This window comes from Bombus vancouverensis, chromosome 15 (assembly GCF_051014615.1).
Source record: "Bombus vancouverensis nearcticus chromosome 15, iyBomVanc1_principal, whole genome shotgun sequence".
NCBI classification, from domain to species: domain Eukaryota; kingdom Metazoa; phylum Arthropoda; class Insecta; order Hymenoptera; family Apidae; genus Bombus; species Bombus vancouverensis.
Genome location: NC_134925.1, coordinates 4557474 through 4577982, shown reverse-complemented (window position 1 = coordinate 4577982; position 20509 = coordinate 4557474). Strand labels below are relative to the sequence as shown.

Genomic DNA, 20509 nt, shown 5'->3' with positions numbered 1-20509 from the left:
TTTCTCAGTGACTAACGATGTGTTAGTGTATCGTGCGCGACGTATTTCCCACATTGTGTGTGTGTGTGTGTGGTTAGGCTGTGGAATTGCGTCGTTTTTTTCATTCACTACAACTTAAACTATTAAAAATGTCGAGACATATATCGATTCAATTTACGTCTCAATACAATTACAATTTCTGATAATATCATCCACGCGATTAAGTGTAACCACGCTTTTAATTTTGCCGTAAATTATAATTATAATTCCAAGTTTACTTACATTTATTTTAACGATATCATTTCCTCAGACGTGTTCTATCGCGTCTTACGCAATGGTCACTAACCTTCGTCAGTCGATTTCAGGAAAACGGTACGTACCTTAGAGTGTGCATGATGTGTGTTAAGCTCGGGTATCGGAGGCGTCCCGGGACGTCCTCTTTAGTGTGGGACCTTTGCGCCCGAGCGTTTGTGTGAGAACCGTGGAGCGAGTGTGTTGCTGTGGAAATTCGCGATCGCAAGGTACGCTTTTATGAATTTCCATGAGTAAATAGATTTAATGTTCAATCTACCATTTCTTTCGCAAAACGTCGCGCGGAATTGTCTACGTTTTTGAATATTGTTTTCTTCTTCTTTATGATTTGTACAAGGTAAGCTACCGCCCATGTGTCGTTCGGTTTGATGATTACACTGTCTACCCCGCTGCTTAGGCTGACCTTCTTTTGTTCGTGTAAGGAGGTTTGCTCACATGCAGGGATATTTTTGGCCGATTTTTAATTGTCAATAACTAAGAAACAAAGCCGAAAAGGCTATCATGTTATTGTTGATTTTCGTCTTCTTGATTCATGGTTTATTTCGGCTTCAAGAATCACCTCTTAAATTTTTTGACATCTGTAGCCGAATACACTGTATATATGATTTCGAAACGCAGCTATGTACATAGTACTGGTCAGTAGATTTACACACTCTGTTTGAAGATACGAAATTAATTAATATTTGGAAATTATAATCAACTATTTCTTTTTTATATGAAATCGAATAATTTTTTTCGTGAAAACTTTCGGTTTTATCTCGTTAATATTTATAAGTATTTGTTATTCCAATATTCATACTGTGTTTTTTGTATCTCCTTCACCAGACTTTAACAAATAAAAATGTTTATTCATATCAATTTGGGAAAAATTTATAAAAAATGACAAAGACTGGGAAGAACGTATGTCTTTTAAGATTACCTGCCTTACAGTAATTTATGGAGTATGGCACTTTCTGACGCTTATACTCCCTACGCGATCAGAATTATTTAACTTTAATTAAAGGAGAAAGCACATTGGTCTGCACGTCACATACACGAAATTTTATTAATCCTTTTCTTGGAACAAAATTTCAATGAATACAATTATTCGCTAAGGAAAAGTGTGTAAAAAATAGGAAATCATACTTTGTTATTCACATGTCTTTATTAACAAATGCGAGGGGATAATAAATAATCGTGTCGCGCGAGTAATAAATAAAATACAACAACGTCCTGGCGATTGTTAAAAAATGAAAAACTCTTAAGCCAGCCTCGAAATTCGACCTCTTCGACTCGTCGTCAATCGAGCCAGGTGCTCGTCTCTTTATCCTATCAATTTCTTACCGAATCAGTTACCTTTTACCGCGTACACGTGTTGTTGAACGAACGGTCCTAATGTTCCATTCTCCCGTCTCTAAACTATCAATTTCTAATTTATCAACTTTGATCTCAAAAGAGTCATAAATAATTTGATTGTTCGCACGACGAGATAATAGAACTTTTCTTCCGCTCTGTGTGGCAGAATGATCGACAATCTTCGATCGATCGGTCGTATAGCACAAACTAGCATCGATCGACGATCATCCATTGTGGTTCTGGTGGTTATTTGGCGTGCGTCTCTTTGGTCTCTCGATCGTACGATCGATCCATCGTTAAGAATATGAGTTAATCATAGAATGAATCATGGCGCCGATGGCAATCGACGTATTTTTGTAACCGCGATCTAATAGTTTCCTGATGAGCTACCGGAATTGATCGACGACGAGGAGGCCGAGGAGGACGAGGAAGAAGAATACGAATTCGATCCGCTGCCTGGCGAGTAATAGGAGTATGCGAGATTCTGGGCTTCCACACCGTTGGTCGGCGTCCAGACGCGGGAATACGGTCCATTTCCGTCCCATGTGTTCGCTGGATCGTAGCTCGACGTGGTCGAGGGCATAGGTGGAGCTCCGTATGCCGGTGACGCAGCTGGTTCCATCGACATTCCTGCAACAGTAAGTTTCGCTGTTCTCATCTTTTTCGTCGAAAATTGTTGTTCGCATTGTAATGATATTGAATAAAATGTCGGTTTTCTCGATACCTAATGGAATTTATCTGATTATAGTCGCAATACATACCCATTGGCATCATCATTCCACCCTTCTTAAAGAACTGCACAGCGATGAATCCAACGACTAAGAGGATCGCGAGTTTCGAGAGCACTAGAGCCTTCAATGCTTTCAAACCAATGATAGCAACGAAGATAGGCATCAAAGCCTTCAATTTTAGTTTCAACAACAACAGGAATGGCAACAGCAGCTTCTTCTTTAACATTCCCCTAGCTTGACTGGTCGCAACTTCGTTTCCTTTGAATTCGATATCCAAATCAGCCAAACTTCTGCTGGGTCTGTACTTGAGACTAGCATCCACGAAGGGTAAATCGATTCCATAGTCAAAGCTCTTCAGGTACTTGAAAGTCCTCGCAACGATAGCTTCGTCCACTGTATCCAACGACCTAGCTTCCGTGCTAGTCCCGAGTTTTCCATCTAAATATCCAAGCACCTCTTGCTTCAAGCAAGACATCCAAGAGTCCGCGGCGATGCACTCGTTGAGAGACTTGGAGAGGAAATCTTGACTGGCCAGGCAGCTTCCTGCCATCAACACAACTGCTACTGTCGCTACGAAAATCCTCATGTTGATCCTTTGATTATCCCTGGAATTAGTTATCCCAAAGTGGTCTTCGCTGCACGACTTCTACACTTTGTTTCTCGAACAAAACGCGAAACGATCGATCGTCCACCCGTATGTGTGCGAGCGAGCGATCGCCGATCGAACTGCGACTGGCAGAGGAGTGGCCCGCCCCTTTTATTTAATTTGCCCCCTGTGAATCTATGTTATTCGGTCGCGCATGCCGGGAATTGACGATCGAAGGAAAATTATTCAAATTTCACTGGCACATAGAGCGGCTTCTCCTCTACACCCCTCTCTCTCTCCTCCTTAAGTACGTGCGTGCACGCGTCCCGACGCGTTTACGACCGCGTATACGTATGTAGCGTCGCGTATCGCGTACACGATGGCATGCGCGACGCCTCGCCACACGGGAAACGGAACTTGTCCCGCGTTCACCATCGATTCGTGCTCTCCTCAACTTGGATGTCGTTTCTAACGCCCCACTCGCAAGCACGCGATCTCTATGCCTTCTATGATCTGTAAAGAACACACGCTTTGGACAACGAATAACCGTTCTCGTTGTACGTCGACAGATGGCCGGTGAACGGGAACGTTTTAGTTTCCACCGACGATTTTTGATCGTTTGACACGATCATATATGGATCGATGGAATGTTTGCTGGGTTTTAATAGTTTGTGCTATTTCAATAAGTCGTTGGTATGCAGGTTTCTTGGCTGGTGTTACTGTTATAGGGCATTTCATAAAGTGAACCGATCTGGTTATATTATTATTTATTTGTACAATTATTTTCATTAATATTCGAGCTCTTTAAAACGGTATAACTTTTTTAATATTGGACTAAACGACTTGAGTTTTTTTAAGAACTTAGAAGAATCAGTTTATTAAATGTCGTGTAGGAAAGATTTTGAAAAAGCTGCAATTGGCCAGAACTGGAAAAAAAGGAAGAGAAATAGTACAATACATTCTTTACAATGTTTTTTATCTTAGTCTGTACTGAAAATTCAAACAATGCGTTTCGTAGATTTTTGTCAGTTGCATACGTATTAAAAATTTCATCGAGATCGATTGATTGACAGAAACAAGCGGCAGGCACCGAAAGAGACTAACAATTTTAAGACTTTTTATTACAATTATAGGTCGAAAGTTATGAAAAACTGCGATTTTCCCTAGCCTTAACTGTTTTTAGCTCATAGCAACGTTTACAGATTTTGATGATATATTGCACACGTATATAACTTACATGAATTTACAAACGTATTTAAATTTTCATAAAAAAAAATGAAGGAAGTGACTTCCGCTACGTTTTTTAAAATTCTGACAAACTGCAATTTCCTTAGAATTTTTTTCACATCTAGTAAATTAATTCTTCTAACTGATCTTTCAAAGAAAAAGAAACTCGTCGTGTAGTCCAATTTTAAAAAAGATATTCTGTTTTAAAGAATGTCCGAATATTAATGAGAGTGACTATATTTTTTAGGGAAGTTTTGCATATGTGAAAAGATTATTTCACAATTAAGCTAAATTTTATATATCAGTTAAAAAATTCGATATTTCAAATGACGTAAAGATGGAACCTTATAATTTCAACTGTGCGTACGAGATTTACTTGCAAGAGATACGTTAGACTATTGAGTCCGATTTAAAACTGCAATTATAAAATATCAACTGTTACTCCTAAGATGATTAAAAAATCGACGCTTTAGTGGCCTGCAAGAAATGTGTATAACTTTAAAATGCTGTAAATCGTTGAGTGAAATGTTGCACTTCAGTGTGATAATTGCATATCATCTACTACGATAACGACATAATCGGAAAGCGTAGTTTCGAATAAATGATGTTTAAGGTTTAAAGAAAAAGGAAAGCACAAGGTGCTGGAAGGTCACTGCAAAGACGAAACAGGATTTCCATTTTATAGGAACACATGTGCGGAACAAAGCGATGATTTCCAAGCCAAGCGAAGTAATAGCTGCGTCTGATTATTGTCGGGCATAATCTTCTTGCAAAACCGGACTGCGTCTGATTCTACTTAACAATAATTTTTTATCGTGTTTTTATAATTAATTGTCGACAAGGATGGATCGTATCAATTACAGGGGAGAAGTTCCATCGCCATTCATGCCGTTGAGCTATAAAATGAGCTACACCGTTAATGGGCCATTTACGTTCATGATGCGATAAACGTTGCTTGAAATAGTTTCACGCATTACCGTGAACGAAGATCTGATTTCTTGCGTGTTAGATGAGACACGGGGCCATTTAATAATATCATTTAATGAATCGTTTTGAATCTTCGTCGATGTCTTTTTGTTCTCAAGATTGGGTTCCAGGGCTATTAGGATAATGATAGTAATAACAGGTACATTCTTATTGTAACACGGTTATATTAGATCCTACAAAGACATCATTGTAACGTGATCAAAACCTAAAGCTACATATTATTACAACGATAATCTAGATTATCATCTTCTGTGAATTATTTCGCAGGTTAACATTTATTATGAAGAACTTTCTATTACTTTTACTTCAGACTCAGATTGCTAATTTTAATCTGAAATACTCCTTTCAATCCTTATAAATAATGTTCTCTAACAGATTTCATCCTGTTATTATCCACTACTTATACACATTAAGTACATACTTCATAAGGATTATGAAGTTATTATTGCAGTATAGGAGTCTATATAAAGAGAAAGTCAAACAGGCCGAGTAAATTGCAATAATAATTTATTAAATAAAGAGTATAGAGGAAAGGTGGAAGACAGGTATTTTACAAAAGTCGCGACAGTAAACAAGATGTACGGGTGAGTGTTTTACGATTGCGCGTGTCCAGAATACGCAAGGTTTTGCGCGAATGACGCCAATGGCTGTTCGTCGTCTTGGAAGGATCTATATTGAGCTTGGTACTCCCATGGTCCGTGAGCGGTCAATGGAGCTGCATGACCGTCAGCGGCAATTTTCTTGCACAGCTGGAAGATCGCCATACCGACGGAGACGATGAAGCTGAAGAATGAAAGTTGAAGAGCGTTCCAGGCTTTAAGACCAAGGACACCGATGGCTAGGGGGATGAGAGTCATGGCCTTGAGCAAGACGAACACCAGGATGGGGATGACGACCTTCTTCAACTTGGACTTGCGAGCCTCTTCGACGGCACGACCTTGGCCAAACTTGACGTTGAAGGTGAGCTGATCGTCGTCAATGTCCCTGGCGCTCACCTTCACGGACGAGTCCATAGGCAGCTTAAAGGTCACGTCGTGAGAGGTCAGGTAGGTCTGCACATTGTCCAGGAAAGAGCCCTCGCTGCGAGCCGAGACTTCTTCGACGGGGTACGAGTTGCGAGTCACCTCCACGGTTTCAGAGACCTGCGACCGACAAAGAGGAAAGTGAATCTACTTTCGTGAGCATTGGGTTCAAACCAGGTTAAACGAAATCATGCAACGCCATTTCACTCTCTAAAACTACCAAACCGTAAAAGTGATTGGGTCACAACCACTGTGGTAACTGGTTGTGGATAAGGTGATAAAAGTAAAGCGAGAATGGAAAGATGATTGCTTGCATAACCGGGTTGGAACGAGTTAGCAGACACTTGCCTTGAAGCTGTCTTTGCGGAAGATCTGGTCCAGGAGATTTAAGACCTTGAATTTCATGCAGGAAACCTCGTCGTTCTTTTGAGAGCACTCGATTTTCGTCTGATCAACCATCTGGTCTATACCACTACCCTTCCAGAGGTCGTTCTTCGCGGGTTGAGCGGCCGCCAGGGCCAACATGGCGCACAACACAAACAGCTTCATGATTTTCCTAATGTGGAGACGAGAACTCGTGGTACCCTGAAGAAGATCTTGAGGACGATTGCACGACGACTGATGCCAATGGGTTGGGCATCAGGCTATTTATACGGAGCCCCCGTCGTCGAATCGTCGGACGTTCGTCGCGTAGCGGAGCATCCGACATACACGACGCCCCCACTTTCATCCGGCCACGAATTTTCTTTTCTTTCAGTATGGTGTTCGATTATCGAGGCCTCGAGGTGATCGTGACGGGAATATGGGATTGTGCAAGATCAGCAAAGCCGAAAGAAAGCTTCGCCGCGACCGATATCTGTCAAGAGAGTCGCGTGCTACGTTAAAGACACGCGATTATGCTACACGATAACGGCAAGTGTTACGTTGATCCCCACCAGGAAGAATTTTGTTAACTATTAGCTGTGCGTGTTTTGTGCACTATTTTGTAATCTACTCTCGATTGTGAGATCAAGTTTAATATTGATTTAGTATAAATTACGTTTGGTATTTATATCTTAGGGTTGAAATGGAAAATAAGACATGAGAAAGGTAACTTTACCATATTGCGGTTTCGGTTAATAAGTATTATATCTATGATTAGTTTTTAAAATTTCTGCTATTGACATAGAAGTTGTACAGTTGATATTACTCTATGTCAGAATTGAGGGTTCGCTTGACATTCATACCAAATTGATCAAAATATCTATCATTTCATTAACCTCGATCATGTATTCATAAAAAAATCCACTCACGCATTAAGCTGGGCGAAACTTTCGAATATTTGGCCTGCTATCATACAGCATCGTTTTAGCTAGCAAAGCGGAAGTGGCGTGCGCAAGCCAGTAAGAACAGAAGACCCTTCATCCTTGGCACCAATGCCACCGTAACATTGGCATTGAATCGATCGTTCATTCATACCACGAACACGGTACTTTCCACACGTCTGTTTCATCAACACTTGAGTGCTCCCCACCCCGTTTCGAATGACGACAAGATATCTACCCTTTGAATCAATCTTTGAAAATTAGGCATACCTGAACGATACAATTTTCATTTTATTACATATTAATCTTTATTTCATATAGAATAACCTTATAAAGTTTCCAATTTTATTACAATTTATAAAATTCACGAAATATCTTAAATATAATAAAACATGGGATCTACGAATAATATTTATAGACACAAATTTCATTCGCTTCGTTTATTTTCTGAAACTAGCTTTTGAGAAATATATTTATTTGATTTATTTGGATTATGATGTTTAATGAAGTTTAATGAAGATTGACGCGTACATTTTACTCTTTAATGTTTCAATTAAACCTCGTGTACTATCTGATTTGATAAAGGAGTTGTTCTAATCACATTAGAGATGCGCGTTGCGTGCGAGTTTCTCGTGCGAGAATGTGCGCGTGGGGTTGTGACAAGACACTTTTGTCCGCCTTGCCGACTTCCTTCTGCTCGTAACAATGAACCGGTAATTGGAATTTTGGGTCGAGTTTGCATAAGCATTCAGGACGTTGTAGTGCCATCGATGTCACCTTTCCGACTCTTCGAACACTCTAATTTTTCCTTCGTGAATTTCCACGCTCACGACCTGTATTTTCCCCGTTTACGTTCCCTTTTGGCTTCCTGTCCACGCAGAGCCGTGGTCGATATGGAATCATGGAACACGGGTTTATTGTAATGAAATTGCACTCTGAAATTCGCGGAACTGTTTAGAATGAAGAATTAATTCTAGTTAGCTTCATACATCGATTTTGACAAGAACAATATCTACTTTTAGTATGTCATGAACGATCTCAGACTTTGCTGTTCGAGTTGATCGATTTAATTACTCCCACGATACTCGATTTCCAGCGGATCTACCTGAACGACCACTGAATGCCAAAGTAACTTTTTCCACTTTCTCGGTCATTAAACACCCACTTTGATCGATTCTCATCGCGTAGGCAAATGAAAAAAAGGAAAGTGATCAAATTCGCCCATTTCTTTTTTTCTTTGATGATTAGGGTGAGAATGACAGATGGAGACAAGATATGATGAGACCATGTAAGAAATTTTATTTATAAATAAGTCAGAGTCGCGCTTTAATAAATAATAAATAGAACGATTCTAGGGGGAGGAAATTGAGGTTCTTCGTCAGCTTATTTTCTGTACCCCCTATAGGGACCATGAGCTGCCGTTTCCCAGTGTGGTGGGTGCTCTACTGGTGGGTGTCCGTAGTGCACGACCTCGTAGGCGACCTTGGGTTTCGTCAGCTTGAAGATCATCATCGCTCCACTGAGCACCATCGAGAGGAGACCCAGGGTGAGAGCTTTCCAGGTCTTCAGAGCAATCAAGGCAAGAGCGAGCGGCACCAGAGCGGTAGCTTTGAACTTCAGACCCAGCAGGAACGGTATCATAACCTTCTTAACGAATCCACGGCCTATAAATATCATCCAGATAAGTGTATGAGATCAGTTGTATTTTATTTCTTCCTCTTTATAAAACAAATTTTGTTACCTTGACCGTTCGAGGAGTCAGACAAAGGAACAGTCAAGCTTCTGGGCATGGTATCCACTAAGGCTCTCGGCACAATATTGGAGCCAACGATAGCCTCAGGCAGCTTAGCCTCCAGCTGGTGACTCGACAGGTACGCGTCTAGTTTCTCCAACATCAAAGACCTAAGAAGTTCTTTCCTTGCAGGATCTACTGAGTCGTACTGCGGAGGGTAGTATTCTTCATTGCTTTCTTCGGCCATGTTTCGAGATTTAACTATTGCTAAGTCGTCCGTAATGGCTAGTCTGTCTTCTTTCACAGCTTGGCTAAGGTAGGCCAGAACTTTGGGTTTCACGCATGATAACATGGACTCGTTGTCGATGCATCTGTAAGATGAAATTAATTATTGATCGCTAAATCCAGAGCATAATTTTATTATCTTTGTTACTTTTAAAATATATTGCAATAACTTCATTTTTTTAATGAATAAATTTTTTGTTTTCATCTTCGAGCTCACCTGTAATAAATGTTTTGAAGAGCGTCAGCTGTTGTTTCAGTCCTCTGCGCAGCGGTGAGGGCGGCCAGAAGGGCGACAGACGAGACGATCGTTGTGAACTTCATGACGGTACCCACCGATTTGCGAGTCTAAGCACCGAATGCCGACTCGAATGAAGACGACGCGGTTTTATAGTCGATGGAAGCCACGCACGGCCGATGAATTTTGATCAGGGACGTGTGCCCGGCTGAAAAGAAAGAAGAAAGCCTCATTATCTAGGGTGCCGATGTTTTCACGGCTCCGTATCCTTTCCCTATGGGACGATTTTGGTTTCGACATTCGCTATTTCCGGCCCATTTTAGCTCCACATATGACCCGAAACTATATAGAGGAAATTTTTCGTTTCTAGCTGTCGTGGCGCTCGCGAAATAACACGATTATGGACGATTCGGGAAGACAGCGTTTAAAAAAGAAGGCACAGCGTGATAGCTACTTCGAGCAAAGGAAAACTAACGACGACGAAGTGAAATTGTACGAGGGTCGATCGTGAGAGGAGAATAGATGAAAGTAAAAACTGTTTATGTGTGAGGAGTAATGAGGGCTAGTGGAAACTGGTAGAAAGTAATTTTATACGAGGATTTGGCTCGCGCTTGCGTAAGATTCGTGTGAATGGGTGGCGCAGTGTTTGTTTTCTTAAATAAGGTACGAATCACGAGCGTAAATTGATCTTACCGTAGTAGAATTTCAGCTCTGCACAGTGAAAGATAGATGATTGTCGATATATTAATTAAATGAGTTTGTCATTTCATTCTTCTAATAATTATGATAGAAATGTGTCCGTGGAATGCTTAGCAAATAATAAATTTATAACATCGACCGAGGTTTCGATAAGCATTGCATTATATTATACTGGTTTTGGTAATATAAAGTATGATACAATAGTAGTTGTTCTTTTTACATCATTTATTACGAACGAAACAATAATATACGTTACAACTTCGAGGTAGTGTAATCGAAGTATTAGTTTATCTTTGTACAATACATAACTTACAGACTATACATAACCTAGTTGTTAACGCGTACAATAAATAATAGTTGGGTATGGCACCCGAGAAGGTAATAATAAATAATCATATCTAAAAATAAATAAATCATTGGATGTAGTATTAAGATTCCCGTATTCGATCCATTCGCACGTATAATGTATCGACTTACATTTGAATTAAATTATTTATAAATTACACATACATAAATTACCACTTTCTTGTGACTACACAACGATATCGTACTGGGTAAAATGTCACAGAGAAAATATTTTTAATTGCATAAAATATGTAAGAAAATCTACTATTGAACAGTAGTACTTGGAGAAACGTGAAACTATCATAATCACGCAATCCAGTGCATGATCGAGGATTGTTATCTAAGAGTTACATTTCTGTTACTTTCCTGACAAAGTGTCAAAAGAACGAAGTTTGACATTTCATCAGAAAATTTTATTCTGCTTCAGATAGTACCGAAGATTGAACAAGTGCTTAAGAAACACTTCGTAACAAAAACTCCAAAAAGATCTTGTATTTACATTCCTAATAGAAAGTATTTAATGAAATCGAATAGAAAGCTCGTTTCTTCTCGATTTAGTATTCGTCCCATCACAAATTCCACGTAACGCTACCATGACTGCAAGCACTAAGCTTCACAAGGAACAATCGAAGTACTTTTACATATTATAAAAAGTGTCCTTATTATCATAGAATACTTTAATAAATTGGACGTAAAATTATCTGACATTCTCTACCCAAATAATCAATTCATGGCCTTGACACTAACTAATAGCCTACAGCCGTGTCCGTGGCCGCCTTGATAACGCCTAGCGGAACAGACCCACCAGTCGTACCCATGTCGGAGACTTCAACGCGTGGCGATGTGATGCCAGAAGTTGGTGACTTCAACATATGTTCTTGTCCCCACGACAATTCTTCATTACTTAGTAACAAAAATTCACACCGAGTTTATTCGGTATTTATGTGACATGGATACGTTCTCAAGCAATCTCCACCATCTTGACCCAATCTAGCCGCGTTGAAATATCTGTGGAACTTCTTGCTGGACGAGCTTTCGGTCCCCGTACGTTTCAACTCCTGTGGATCTCTGAAATAGAAAAGAAAAATTAAAATCAAGTTGTTAATGTACTCCTGACACCTTTTCGCATCGAAATCAGTCGATAATCATGTTATAACATAAACCCTGACCCTGTTTTCCTTACCAACGCTTGCATCTAGTCGACATGCGTGATACTTTCGCCATTTAGCGGCTCTAGGTTCGCTAACAAGATAATTTCTCTTTAATAAACGAACTACGGAAGAATTTGCCAAGTGATTGCATTACTTCCTGCTGGAACTAATGATTCTTTTGTGAGCCGCGTTTATTGTTGTCAGAGAACAGTCAACGGAAAGAGCGTAAGAAGAAAAAGAGTCGAATCCGCATGGAACGTGATTCAACGTTCCGATTCGAGCGATTCGGAGCAGTGGCCACCTTTCTCTTTATGATTGACGCCCGAAGTGATCGAATTCGAACGTGGTACACAGGTGAATGAATAATTAATAGCACGATGATCGATACGACAACGATCGAATTTTTGCATAATTTATAGATTAAAAGAAATTAGTTTTAGAAGAACTACAACGGTAGTGGAAGCTATTCTTCGTATTTGTCTACCGGTAGACGAAACTACATAAATTCGTTCTCTTTTCCACGCTTTCCAGTACGATCATAAATTAAATCAACTTCCTTCGGATAATAATAACGAACGATGGATTTAGTTGACCGTACGATTCATCTTTTGCTCTTACCTGGACAGTTCGTTCGAAACGAGGTTGCTGTGCGGCGTATACACAGCCGGATTCTTGTACATACTGCACACGAGCCTCTCTTTGCAACTTTCTTCGACGAATCTAAGTTGCTTAAATATATCTTCAAGTCTGTTAATTATCGGTCCATAATATTCATCGTCGTATCCTGATCGTTGCGTAACCACTGTTGCTTTCGAATCTATCTGACTGCTCTTCGCCGAAACTTGTCTTGCATTTTGCTGTCCAAACGCAATGTACGAATTCTTTATATTTGTCGCAGTTGGCAAAATCGTTGACGGCAGATTTGCAGGATTTAAAGGGACATTGACGACAGTTGGCGAAGCTGGTTGAACAACTGTTCTACGATTATTATCAACGTATGCTGAGTAGGCCAGATTATGAGCAGATGTCAGTGGACGTTTTTCTAAATACGGAGAAGCTATTGGCTGCGCGTTTGGCGCATACTGAGGAATACCATACGTTCCAGAGTAAGTGGGCGCTGGGAATGGCGCCGGCAGCACTCCTGGTGGAGGTCGAGCTGGCACCGTGCCAGCTCCTACAGGCTCGGTTTGAACTTCGTAAGGCTCTTCGTAAGGTTCGATGCCCCATTCCTTCAATTCCTCGATGTCTTTTCGATATTGAATATGAGGATGAGCATAATCGTAGCCATCGAATTCATCGTCGTGATGGTGATGGTTGTAGTAAGTTGGAACTGGTACTGGAACTGGTACGTGGTGATGATGATGCGCTACCTGGAATAGTAATGGAATATTAATGGTAATATTTGAGAGATCAGCCCTTATTGACATCAAAGTGTCGTTAGAGTGATGTAATAATCACCTGATGATGATGGTGGTGGTACTTTGTACTGTGCGCAGAATAGTAGCTCGAGCATAGCTTAAAAACGTGCGCAAATGCTGGGATAAAGAAAAGTAACAATTTCAGGAAGAGCTTCTTCGCTGTGCCGACACCGAACAGGAACGGTATCACGAACATGAACTTCAATTTGATTAGCTTGATGATGAGCAACAGGGCTAACAAGCTTGTCATCAGCTTGTTCTGTATAAATTTTCCTGAAATAGGAAGGGTCGATTAAATCCTTCAGAATGTTTAACTCGCTAGAAAGATATTGATATGTATTATCACAAATTAAATAATTATTCATCGTACTAATTTTCTTGAAGATTCTTCCTTGGCTTTCTAAGCCTTGCTGACCGAAGTCTACTCTAACCAAAGCGCCATTTTCATCAATCTCACGAGGACTTATTCGAATCGTGGCTCCTTCGAAGAAAAAATCGGGTAATTGAATCTGATAATCCCTGGTCGCGAGAAATTTCATCGCCCTCTTCCGCAGCGCGTTAGTCACTTCCTCCAAAGGTGACTGCTCCTCGCCGAACTGTCGACCTCTTTCCTCTCCCTTCTCCTCTTCACTTTCCTCTTCGTCGCAATTATCCTTACTGGACCTTTCCACCAGATTCTCATCCATGGAATCATCTTGATCACTCTTCCTGCGACACGTTCCATAATCCAAATTATTTTTCGTCATAGTCAAACCCTCAAACACTGTGATATTGTCTCTCTCCACGAAAACATTGTCTAGGTATGTGTAAGCATTTTTCTGTATGCAGGAGAACGTTACGGATCGATCACAGTCCCTGATCAATCCTTTCCACAATTCATTCTCAGTCTGGTTTAGCGACAAACCACTGAAGTTAAATATCTTTGCGTAATTCTTCAAATTCTTAACATCGAAGAACTGACAGTTTGCATGCACCACGCACAAATATACGATCACGATCACGGATCTTAAATGCATCCTTGACGAAGACTAGATTTCACCGGATAAGTATTTTTTAAATATTTAAATAGAACTTCACCTGTATCTGATTGAACAAGATTTAGCACAATCAAAGATATAGATAGTTGAAGCGTGTATAGACCAGAAATCAGATCGACGATTAATACACTTTTGATTTCGTCACACCGATATTACCCTATCCACGTGCACCTTTTATCACTTCCGTTGCCCCCTCCAATGATCACGACCTCGATATCAATCTGAATGGATCACACCTCCTTCAAACGTTTTAGGGATCGGCGATTCCTTCCTTCGATTTCAAACAATCCAGTCGCATCGTAAATTGTTTATCGATTCGTTCGACATGTCCGTGTCATTTAGCCGGCATGTCACATCATCTTCGCCCAACTTGTTCGCCTTCTCCGTTCCTTCTCGCGAGACGCGTTCCGTTCGATCTCCCGCTCAAAACTAACCACAAGCTTCTCGGTTCTCGGTTACAATTCACCTGAGCGTCAAGTGTGTCAAAGACCCTCCTACTCCGTCTACGGCCGCTCCGTGGAAGGTCATTATCGTCTCCTCTCTGACTGCAACCGGCCACGCGTCCAGCTACACGCGCGCGCGTGTTAAAAGGCGTTGACGAAGATTTCGGACTTTGTATGCACCGTCAATCCAAGCTCCTTGGCAATGCGCACGGTGAAAGCGGCTGGGAAACCTGTCAACTTCTCTTCGCAACGTTTTCAGTCAAGTTAAACCGCGTGAATCGCATTATGGTCACCGAGGCATTTTGGTCACGTGCGACGGCACTCGACGCTGATATGAAAATTACAAGTTATACCAAGTACTGGAACCTCTGTGATTCAGTTTGTTGCTGCTATTATGAATATTACGGGTATATAAACTCATTAAGCATTAACTTAAAGCTTACTTGCATTTAATGGCAGGATTATGAATAGCGCTAGATATTATTAACTCGTTTTATTGTTGTATCTGAGAGGACTCGAGCCTAACAATTATTTTAGATGTTAAAAAGCTACTGCAACGGTATTATATAAACAATTTTCTATGTAACATATTAAACCGTTAACAAGTATCCATTGTAACTGTCGTGACAGACAAAAAGAATTCGCAAACTTGCGACAAATGTCGTCGTTTCTCGTTAAACTTCTTCTATGGATTCAACGGAAACTGCAAATCATTGGACCGTTGCAGATTGCTGTTTATGTGCCATCAGACCGGTCTGGTGCGAGTTCGCAAGTGATCCCGTTTCGATTATCTCTCGATTATAGCCGCGGGACGTCTAGGATTGCTTCTTGCGGTCGTAATCGGCTACCAAAGAGTCACTGTATATTCGAATAAATGCAAAACATAAGACAAAAGTAAAAAAGTGGAACGCGAGAGTGAAATTCAGAGCGTTCCGTGAAAAACGAAGCGCTAAATGAAGAAGTCCACTGTGTGGAATATTAAGTAATACTATCTGTTCGTTACTTTTCATATCGAGGTTAATTATCGTGGAAGATCGCAGCAAAATTAGAGATTTGACTCGGTTAGGAAGAGGAAGTAATTATTACACAGCGATCTGGAGCAAAATCCAAGATGATCGCCGGGTCTTTCCAATCAGTGTCTGTCGCTGTGTTCATATTTTTCGTTTAAATGGCGTCGTCATGTACTTGGAGGATACTTTAATTGCATTGCGTTTCTCCTTTAATTAATCGTGATTATATTTTTAGTAAGCTTTTGCAAAGGAACAAGTGTTGTTAGTTGTTCTACTTGTTAGAATAAATTCGTTACATCATTCTGGACTTATCTACAAACTTCATCTGCAAATAATAATTCTTTAGTTCTTGTTGATGAATGTAATAGCTCTATCATGGACATCACACTGTTACGAATTCTCAGCCAGGCTCCACACCGGAGTTTTCGCTAATAGATTGTTGGTGAAGGTGTTCCCATTATCGGGATCGACGACTCCAGCGTCACTTCGACAACCTACATTCGAGAAGAACGGTCGATAAGCGTATCATCGCGTGGCTACAGGCACAATTTTCATCGATCAATGTTTTTGTCAAGGAAAAATGATTTCAGTGTCGTTTCTTCTCGGCTAGGAAAATGCGACCTTGAAACGGGAAACCGGAAACGTAGCAACAACATATTTCACAGCACGCTTGAAACACCTTCTAGATTACGGATAATTATAGAAGTAAGTGAGTTATGCATAGTTACAGAATGTGGCTGTGAAAGAGGGCAATTTCACTGGTACTCTACTTCCTCCAATTGTTCTTTTAAACCTTATTCTTCTTACGTAAAATGTTCAATATCAATTAATTTACAGTGAAGAGAAAGAAACTTCAATACAAAATCAATCAACATTATAGAAACTGATTACTACTACTATTACACTTCATTTACATCATTTATTACTTCCACTTGAACTCAGAAAAATGTTGCATCCTGAGAACTATCTGAAGTACCTTATACAATCTATACATCTTGCTACGAAACACATGACGTGTCGAGTAACGTTATTCCACCTTGCTTGGTTATGTTGGGTTCCAAGATCGTAAGGAGGATCGGGTGGGTCAATACTGGCGAACGTGGTCCGGCCGAATGAATTCCATTGACCTACTATTGATCTGGCCGGTAGGTAGGTAGGTTGAGCGACGACCGGCTTGGTCGCTCAATGACCGCCGAAAAGCGATCTTGTAGAGCGTACACGGCATTCACGGAAACGAACGCTCGTACGCGCGACTTCTGCCTCTTTTTTTCCTGCGGCCCTCGATACTCATGGAGGAAGAACGGGTACGTTTCAACCAGCCTAGATATTAGTACCAATGCGTAGAATTCCTTAACAGTGGTTTCACATCGTACACACTCTACCATCTAATTAGTCAGGAGGATATTCATAACAGTGGATCGCTTTAATCCTCCGATCGCCATTGCTCAGATTACGAACTTGTTCATTTTATCAAATTTTGCTCATTTCTACCTCTATTGAAATATTGATACAAAACATCAGGCATAATAAAAAATGGACGAAATCAAACATAATGCCAGCAGCATTATGAATTAATATATCAAACCCGATAGTAGACTAAAACGTAAACTGAAACACATTGGAAACTATCAAGTTATTTATGTTGTTGAATAAATGAAAGCTGGTATCTGCTGGTATCTACGGAAATCGGAGAATGAAATCTTTTTTTACTACAATTCCTAGGGAGATATGAATCAACAGAACTCAATTAGATTGGAATTTTCTGGTTGCTTGTTTTATGTAAATTTCATTAACGATTTCATGAGATTCTAAGAACCGATAATAAATAGGGGTTAGACAGACATGGATGGACTTGAAAAACGACTAGATGTGGCGGGTAAACAAAAAAGAGAAACTCAAGTGTCGAAGTAGGCTGAAAGAACTGTGTCGCCATGTACGATAGGAAATTCCCCAAAACGCGCGAATCGCGCAAGCTGCTTCGAATCGTAAGCCTATACGCGTTTTCAAGTGAGAAACCCAGGCCGCGTCGCGTCGGCCGGCTGAAAGTATTTGCACAGACACGGTGCATCGGAACTGGTTTGCATGTGCTTGAAGTGAACCAAGCAACTGGGACACGTTACATATATTGGGTGGACAGAAAAATTTCGTGCGTGCATGGCACTCCTGTTCGACGTCACGTACACAATCGAAAATTAAGATCGAGAGTTTAATACGTATTATTAATCATGTTCTGTGATAGCTTCGAATATTTGAAATAACACGGGATGATTAATATCGGAATGGTAAAAACGGCGGGAGGAATGTCGAAATGGTGAATTTAAGAATTCAGAAACATGTATGCTGTCGAGAGTCCTAAATTTATGATTTATGTTTCTATATGTATAGGCAAGATTGACCTACGAAAGTCCAAAAATTGTCATCTGTATATTTGATTATTAATTTTATGGAATAAAAGATAGCATGAAGCCATTCGATACTTTATGTTTAACACCCCGTATACAGGAACAAACGACTAAGTGGTCGGTGAACTATAATCGTTTCCATTGAAGCTTGCGTAACGTTAATAGCGTATTCAAAATAATTAATAAAGACCTTCACCGAAATAGAAGGTCAAGAAAGTTTGTGTACTAAGAAAAAATGAACGGGACATGACATACATTTGTAATGCGGAAGAAGAGTAAAATATAAAACGAGGCTTTTACCAGGATTCATCGGAATCATCGGAATCATCACCATGTGCGTTGAAAACATACAAACATCGTGTACATGTGAAAACAGATACAATTTCTGTACTCTTTAATCTATCATCCGCGATTTATGCCGTCATGGGAAATGACTAGATCACAATAAAATCGTTTCACATTTGTGTTCATTTTACTCTCAGGTTGCTTCTTCGTGCGGGTAATTTCTGTTACGTCAACGAAGGATCGGGCAAAGATTCATCGCGAGACACGTGCTGCGCGCGTAGGAAAGTGAACCGATCCGCGAACTGTTGGCGTGACACGTTCTACCTATTTCTGGCGTGATAGCAGTCCCGTCTGGACTCCTACACTGTAACTTTCACCGATTTTCCAATTCTTTGGTTTCTGTTATTCTCTTGTCGATCGATGACTTAATACTCTTTCCATTAAATAATTAAATCCTTCACTTTACGTTTTTATCGTCTAAATCTCTTAATTGAGAGTTCAGTACTTTCTGTATTTACGTTACTGATTATGTGTGTTTGAATTATCGATTCTATGAAAGTTTTCAAACGTGTCGTAAATTTAATCTAAAATACTTCAAGCTTAAATGAAGATAGTTTGCAGAATTAATGTAACTTAATAATTCGAAGTGATCTTTGTGGAGAACAACCTAACACTTCGATTAAATTAAAATTCATTTGTATTCGTAATAGTTTCGAGATATTTGAATCTTTCTACGAGAGAAGAACGTTTCTTTGAAGTTATTGACGACAAAGAAGCAGTTGAAATCGTCAAGCGTCGTAGCTGAAAAATCCGTTATACCTTTCAAATCAGATCGCGTTGTCTCCAAAAATGCTACGTGTTATGAGTATAAAGTGGCTAAACTCGTGGACCAATGTGGGTCAGTTATTGTGCAGGGTCGATTCTAAGACGAGCTCGTCAGCACATTCTTATGTACAGCATCGAGACACGTATTGCGATGTGCGGTTCAATTCCGCGACGTACAGTTATCGCTCAATTAATGTGTGTACGAGTCATTTCTATGCGTACCGGTTGTGTACATTATGGAATCATCGATCTGTTACGTTGCTCAAGGTACTCGTTCCATGTGGGTTACCTAGATGGTAGCTAATTTGAGATTCGCACGCTGCATACTACTATCATCTAATATAAAATATCTAATGTAAACATCAGACATGTAATATAAAATCGCGATTTGCATAGAATTTGATGCAATAAACGCGATATTTCGATAGAGAAGGATTAAATAGAACAGAAAAAGAAAATTGAATAGATTAAATGGAGGGAGATTTTAAAAAGTTTCCTTGATAATTTTGCAATTTAAGATCGTTGAACGAGTAATCCAGATTTCGCGCTAAGAAAGATGCCTATAAATTATAAACAGACCTGATACTGGATCGTAAATTCCACTTCCTTATGATTACGAACCACTGGAGAAGGAAGAAAGGAACGTAGAAAAAAGTTTAATGATTATCAATTATACAGTCTTAGAAGACATCGCTGCATCGTCACAAATAAGTTAAAAGGTGTACGACTTTCTGAAGATAACTCGCACATTGTACGCATTTTGTAGACCTAGCTATACTGTAAATATTATTATTATATACATATTATTTGAACTATTCTGAATTTCATAGTGGAAGTCGGCCGATGGCTTTGGACACCTAGTGACAGTGTTCTTTAACTTGTAACATCTTACTCAGTCGATACCGCGCTATCCTGTAGTCACAGACAAAAGATAAAATCTATTCAGAGATCAGCTGAGAACCATAGCACTTTTTTACCATATATGTAGGCAGATATCTTCTTGATTTCTTATTATCATATTTAGATATTTATGTAGGTAGGTGGTTTTCCTCAAAGCTTCTTCTCTTGTCCATTTCTTATAGCGACCGTAAGATCAAACATTTCGCAAAACTTATTTAAAAATGTGAAATTTATGTGGTATTGGTAACGTTAGAAATTG

The 20509-nt window shown here is 39.9% G+C and overlaps 4 protein-coding genes across 4 annotated transcripts; all 4 read right to left on the bottom strand.

The window, feature by feature from the left end:
- Window positions 1–1416: 1416 nt before the first annotated feature.
- Osi20 (DUF1676 domain-containing protein Osi20) lies at window positions 1417–3105 on the bottom strand. Its single transcript, XM_033335266.2, has 2 exons — window positions 2388–3105; window positions 1417–2256 (listed from the first exon to the last, which is right to left on the bottom strand). The coding sequence occupies exons 1-2, from the start codon at window positions 2941–2943 to the stop codon at window positions 1994–1996; spliced, it is 819 nt and encodes a 272-aa protein (XP_033191157.1). The 5' UTR covers window positions 2944–3105; the 3' UTR covers window positions 1417–1993.
- A 2542-nt stretch (window positions 3106–5647) lies between these two features.
- Window positions 5648–6797, bottom strand: Osi19 (DUF1676 domain-containing protein Osi19). Its single transcript, XM_033335267.2, has 2 exons — window positions 6528–6797; window positions 5648–6299 (listed from the first exon to the last, which is right to left on the bottom strand). The coding sequence occupies exons 1-2, from the start codon at window positions 6726–6728 to the stop codon at window positions 5751–5753; spliced, it is 750 nt and encodes a 249-aa protein (XP_033191158.1). The 5' UTR covers window positions 6729–6797; the 3' UTR covers window positions 5648–5750.
- A 1962-nt stretch (window positions 6798–8759) lies between these two features.
- Window positions 8760–9868, bottom strand: Osi18 (DUF1676 domain-containing protein Osi18). The gene is made up of 3 exons (XM_033335268.2): window positions 9718–9868; window positions 9225–9586; window positions 8760–9147 (listed from the first exon to the last, which is right to left on the bottom strand). Exons 1-3 carry the CDS (start codon window positions 9819–9821, stop codon window positions 8867–8869), a joined length of 747 nt encoding a protein of 248 aa, XP_033191159.1. The 5' UTR covers window positions 9822–9868; the 3' UTR covers window positions 8760–8866.
- Window positions 9869–10457: 589 nt separating this feature from the next.
- Osi17 (DUF1676 domain-containing protein Osi17) lies at window positions 10458–14949 on the bottom strand. Its single transcript, XM_033335265.2, has 4 exons — window positions 13719–14949; window positions 13389–13621; window positions 12549–13300; window positions 10458–11847 (listed from the first exon to the last, which is right to left on the bottom strand). Exons 1-4 carry the CDS (start codon window positions 14362–14364, stop codon window positions 11709–11711), a joined length of 1770 nt encoding a protein of 589 aa, XP_033191156.2. The 5' UTR covers window positions 14365–14949; the 3' UTR covers window positions 10458–11708.
- Between the last annotated feature and the right edge of the window lie 5560 nt (window positions 14950–20509).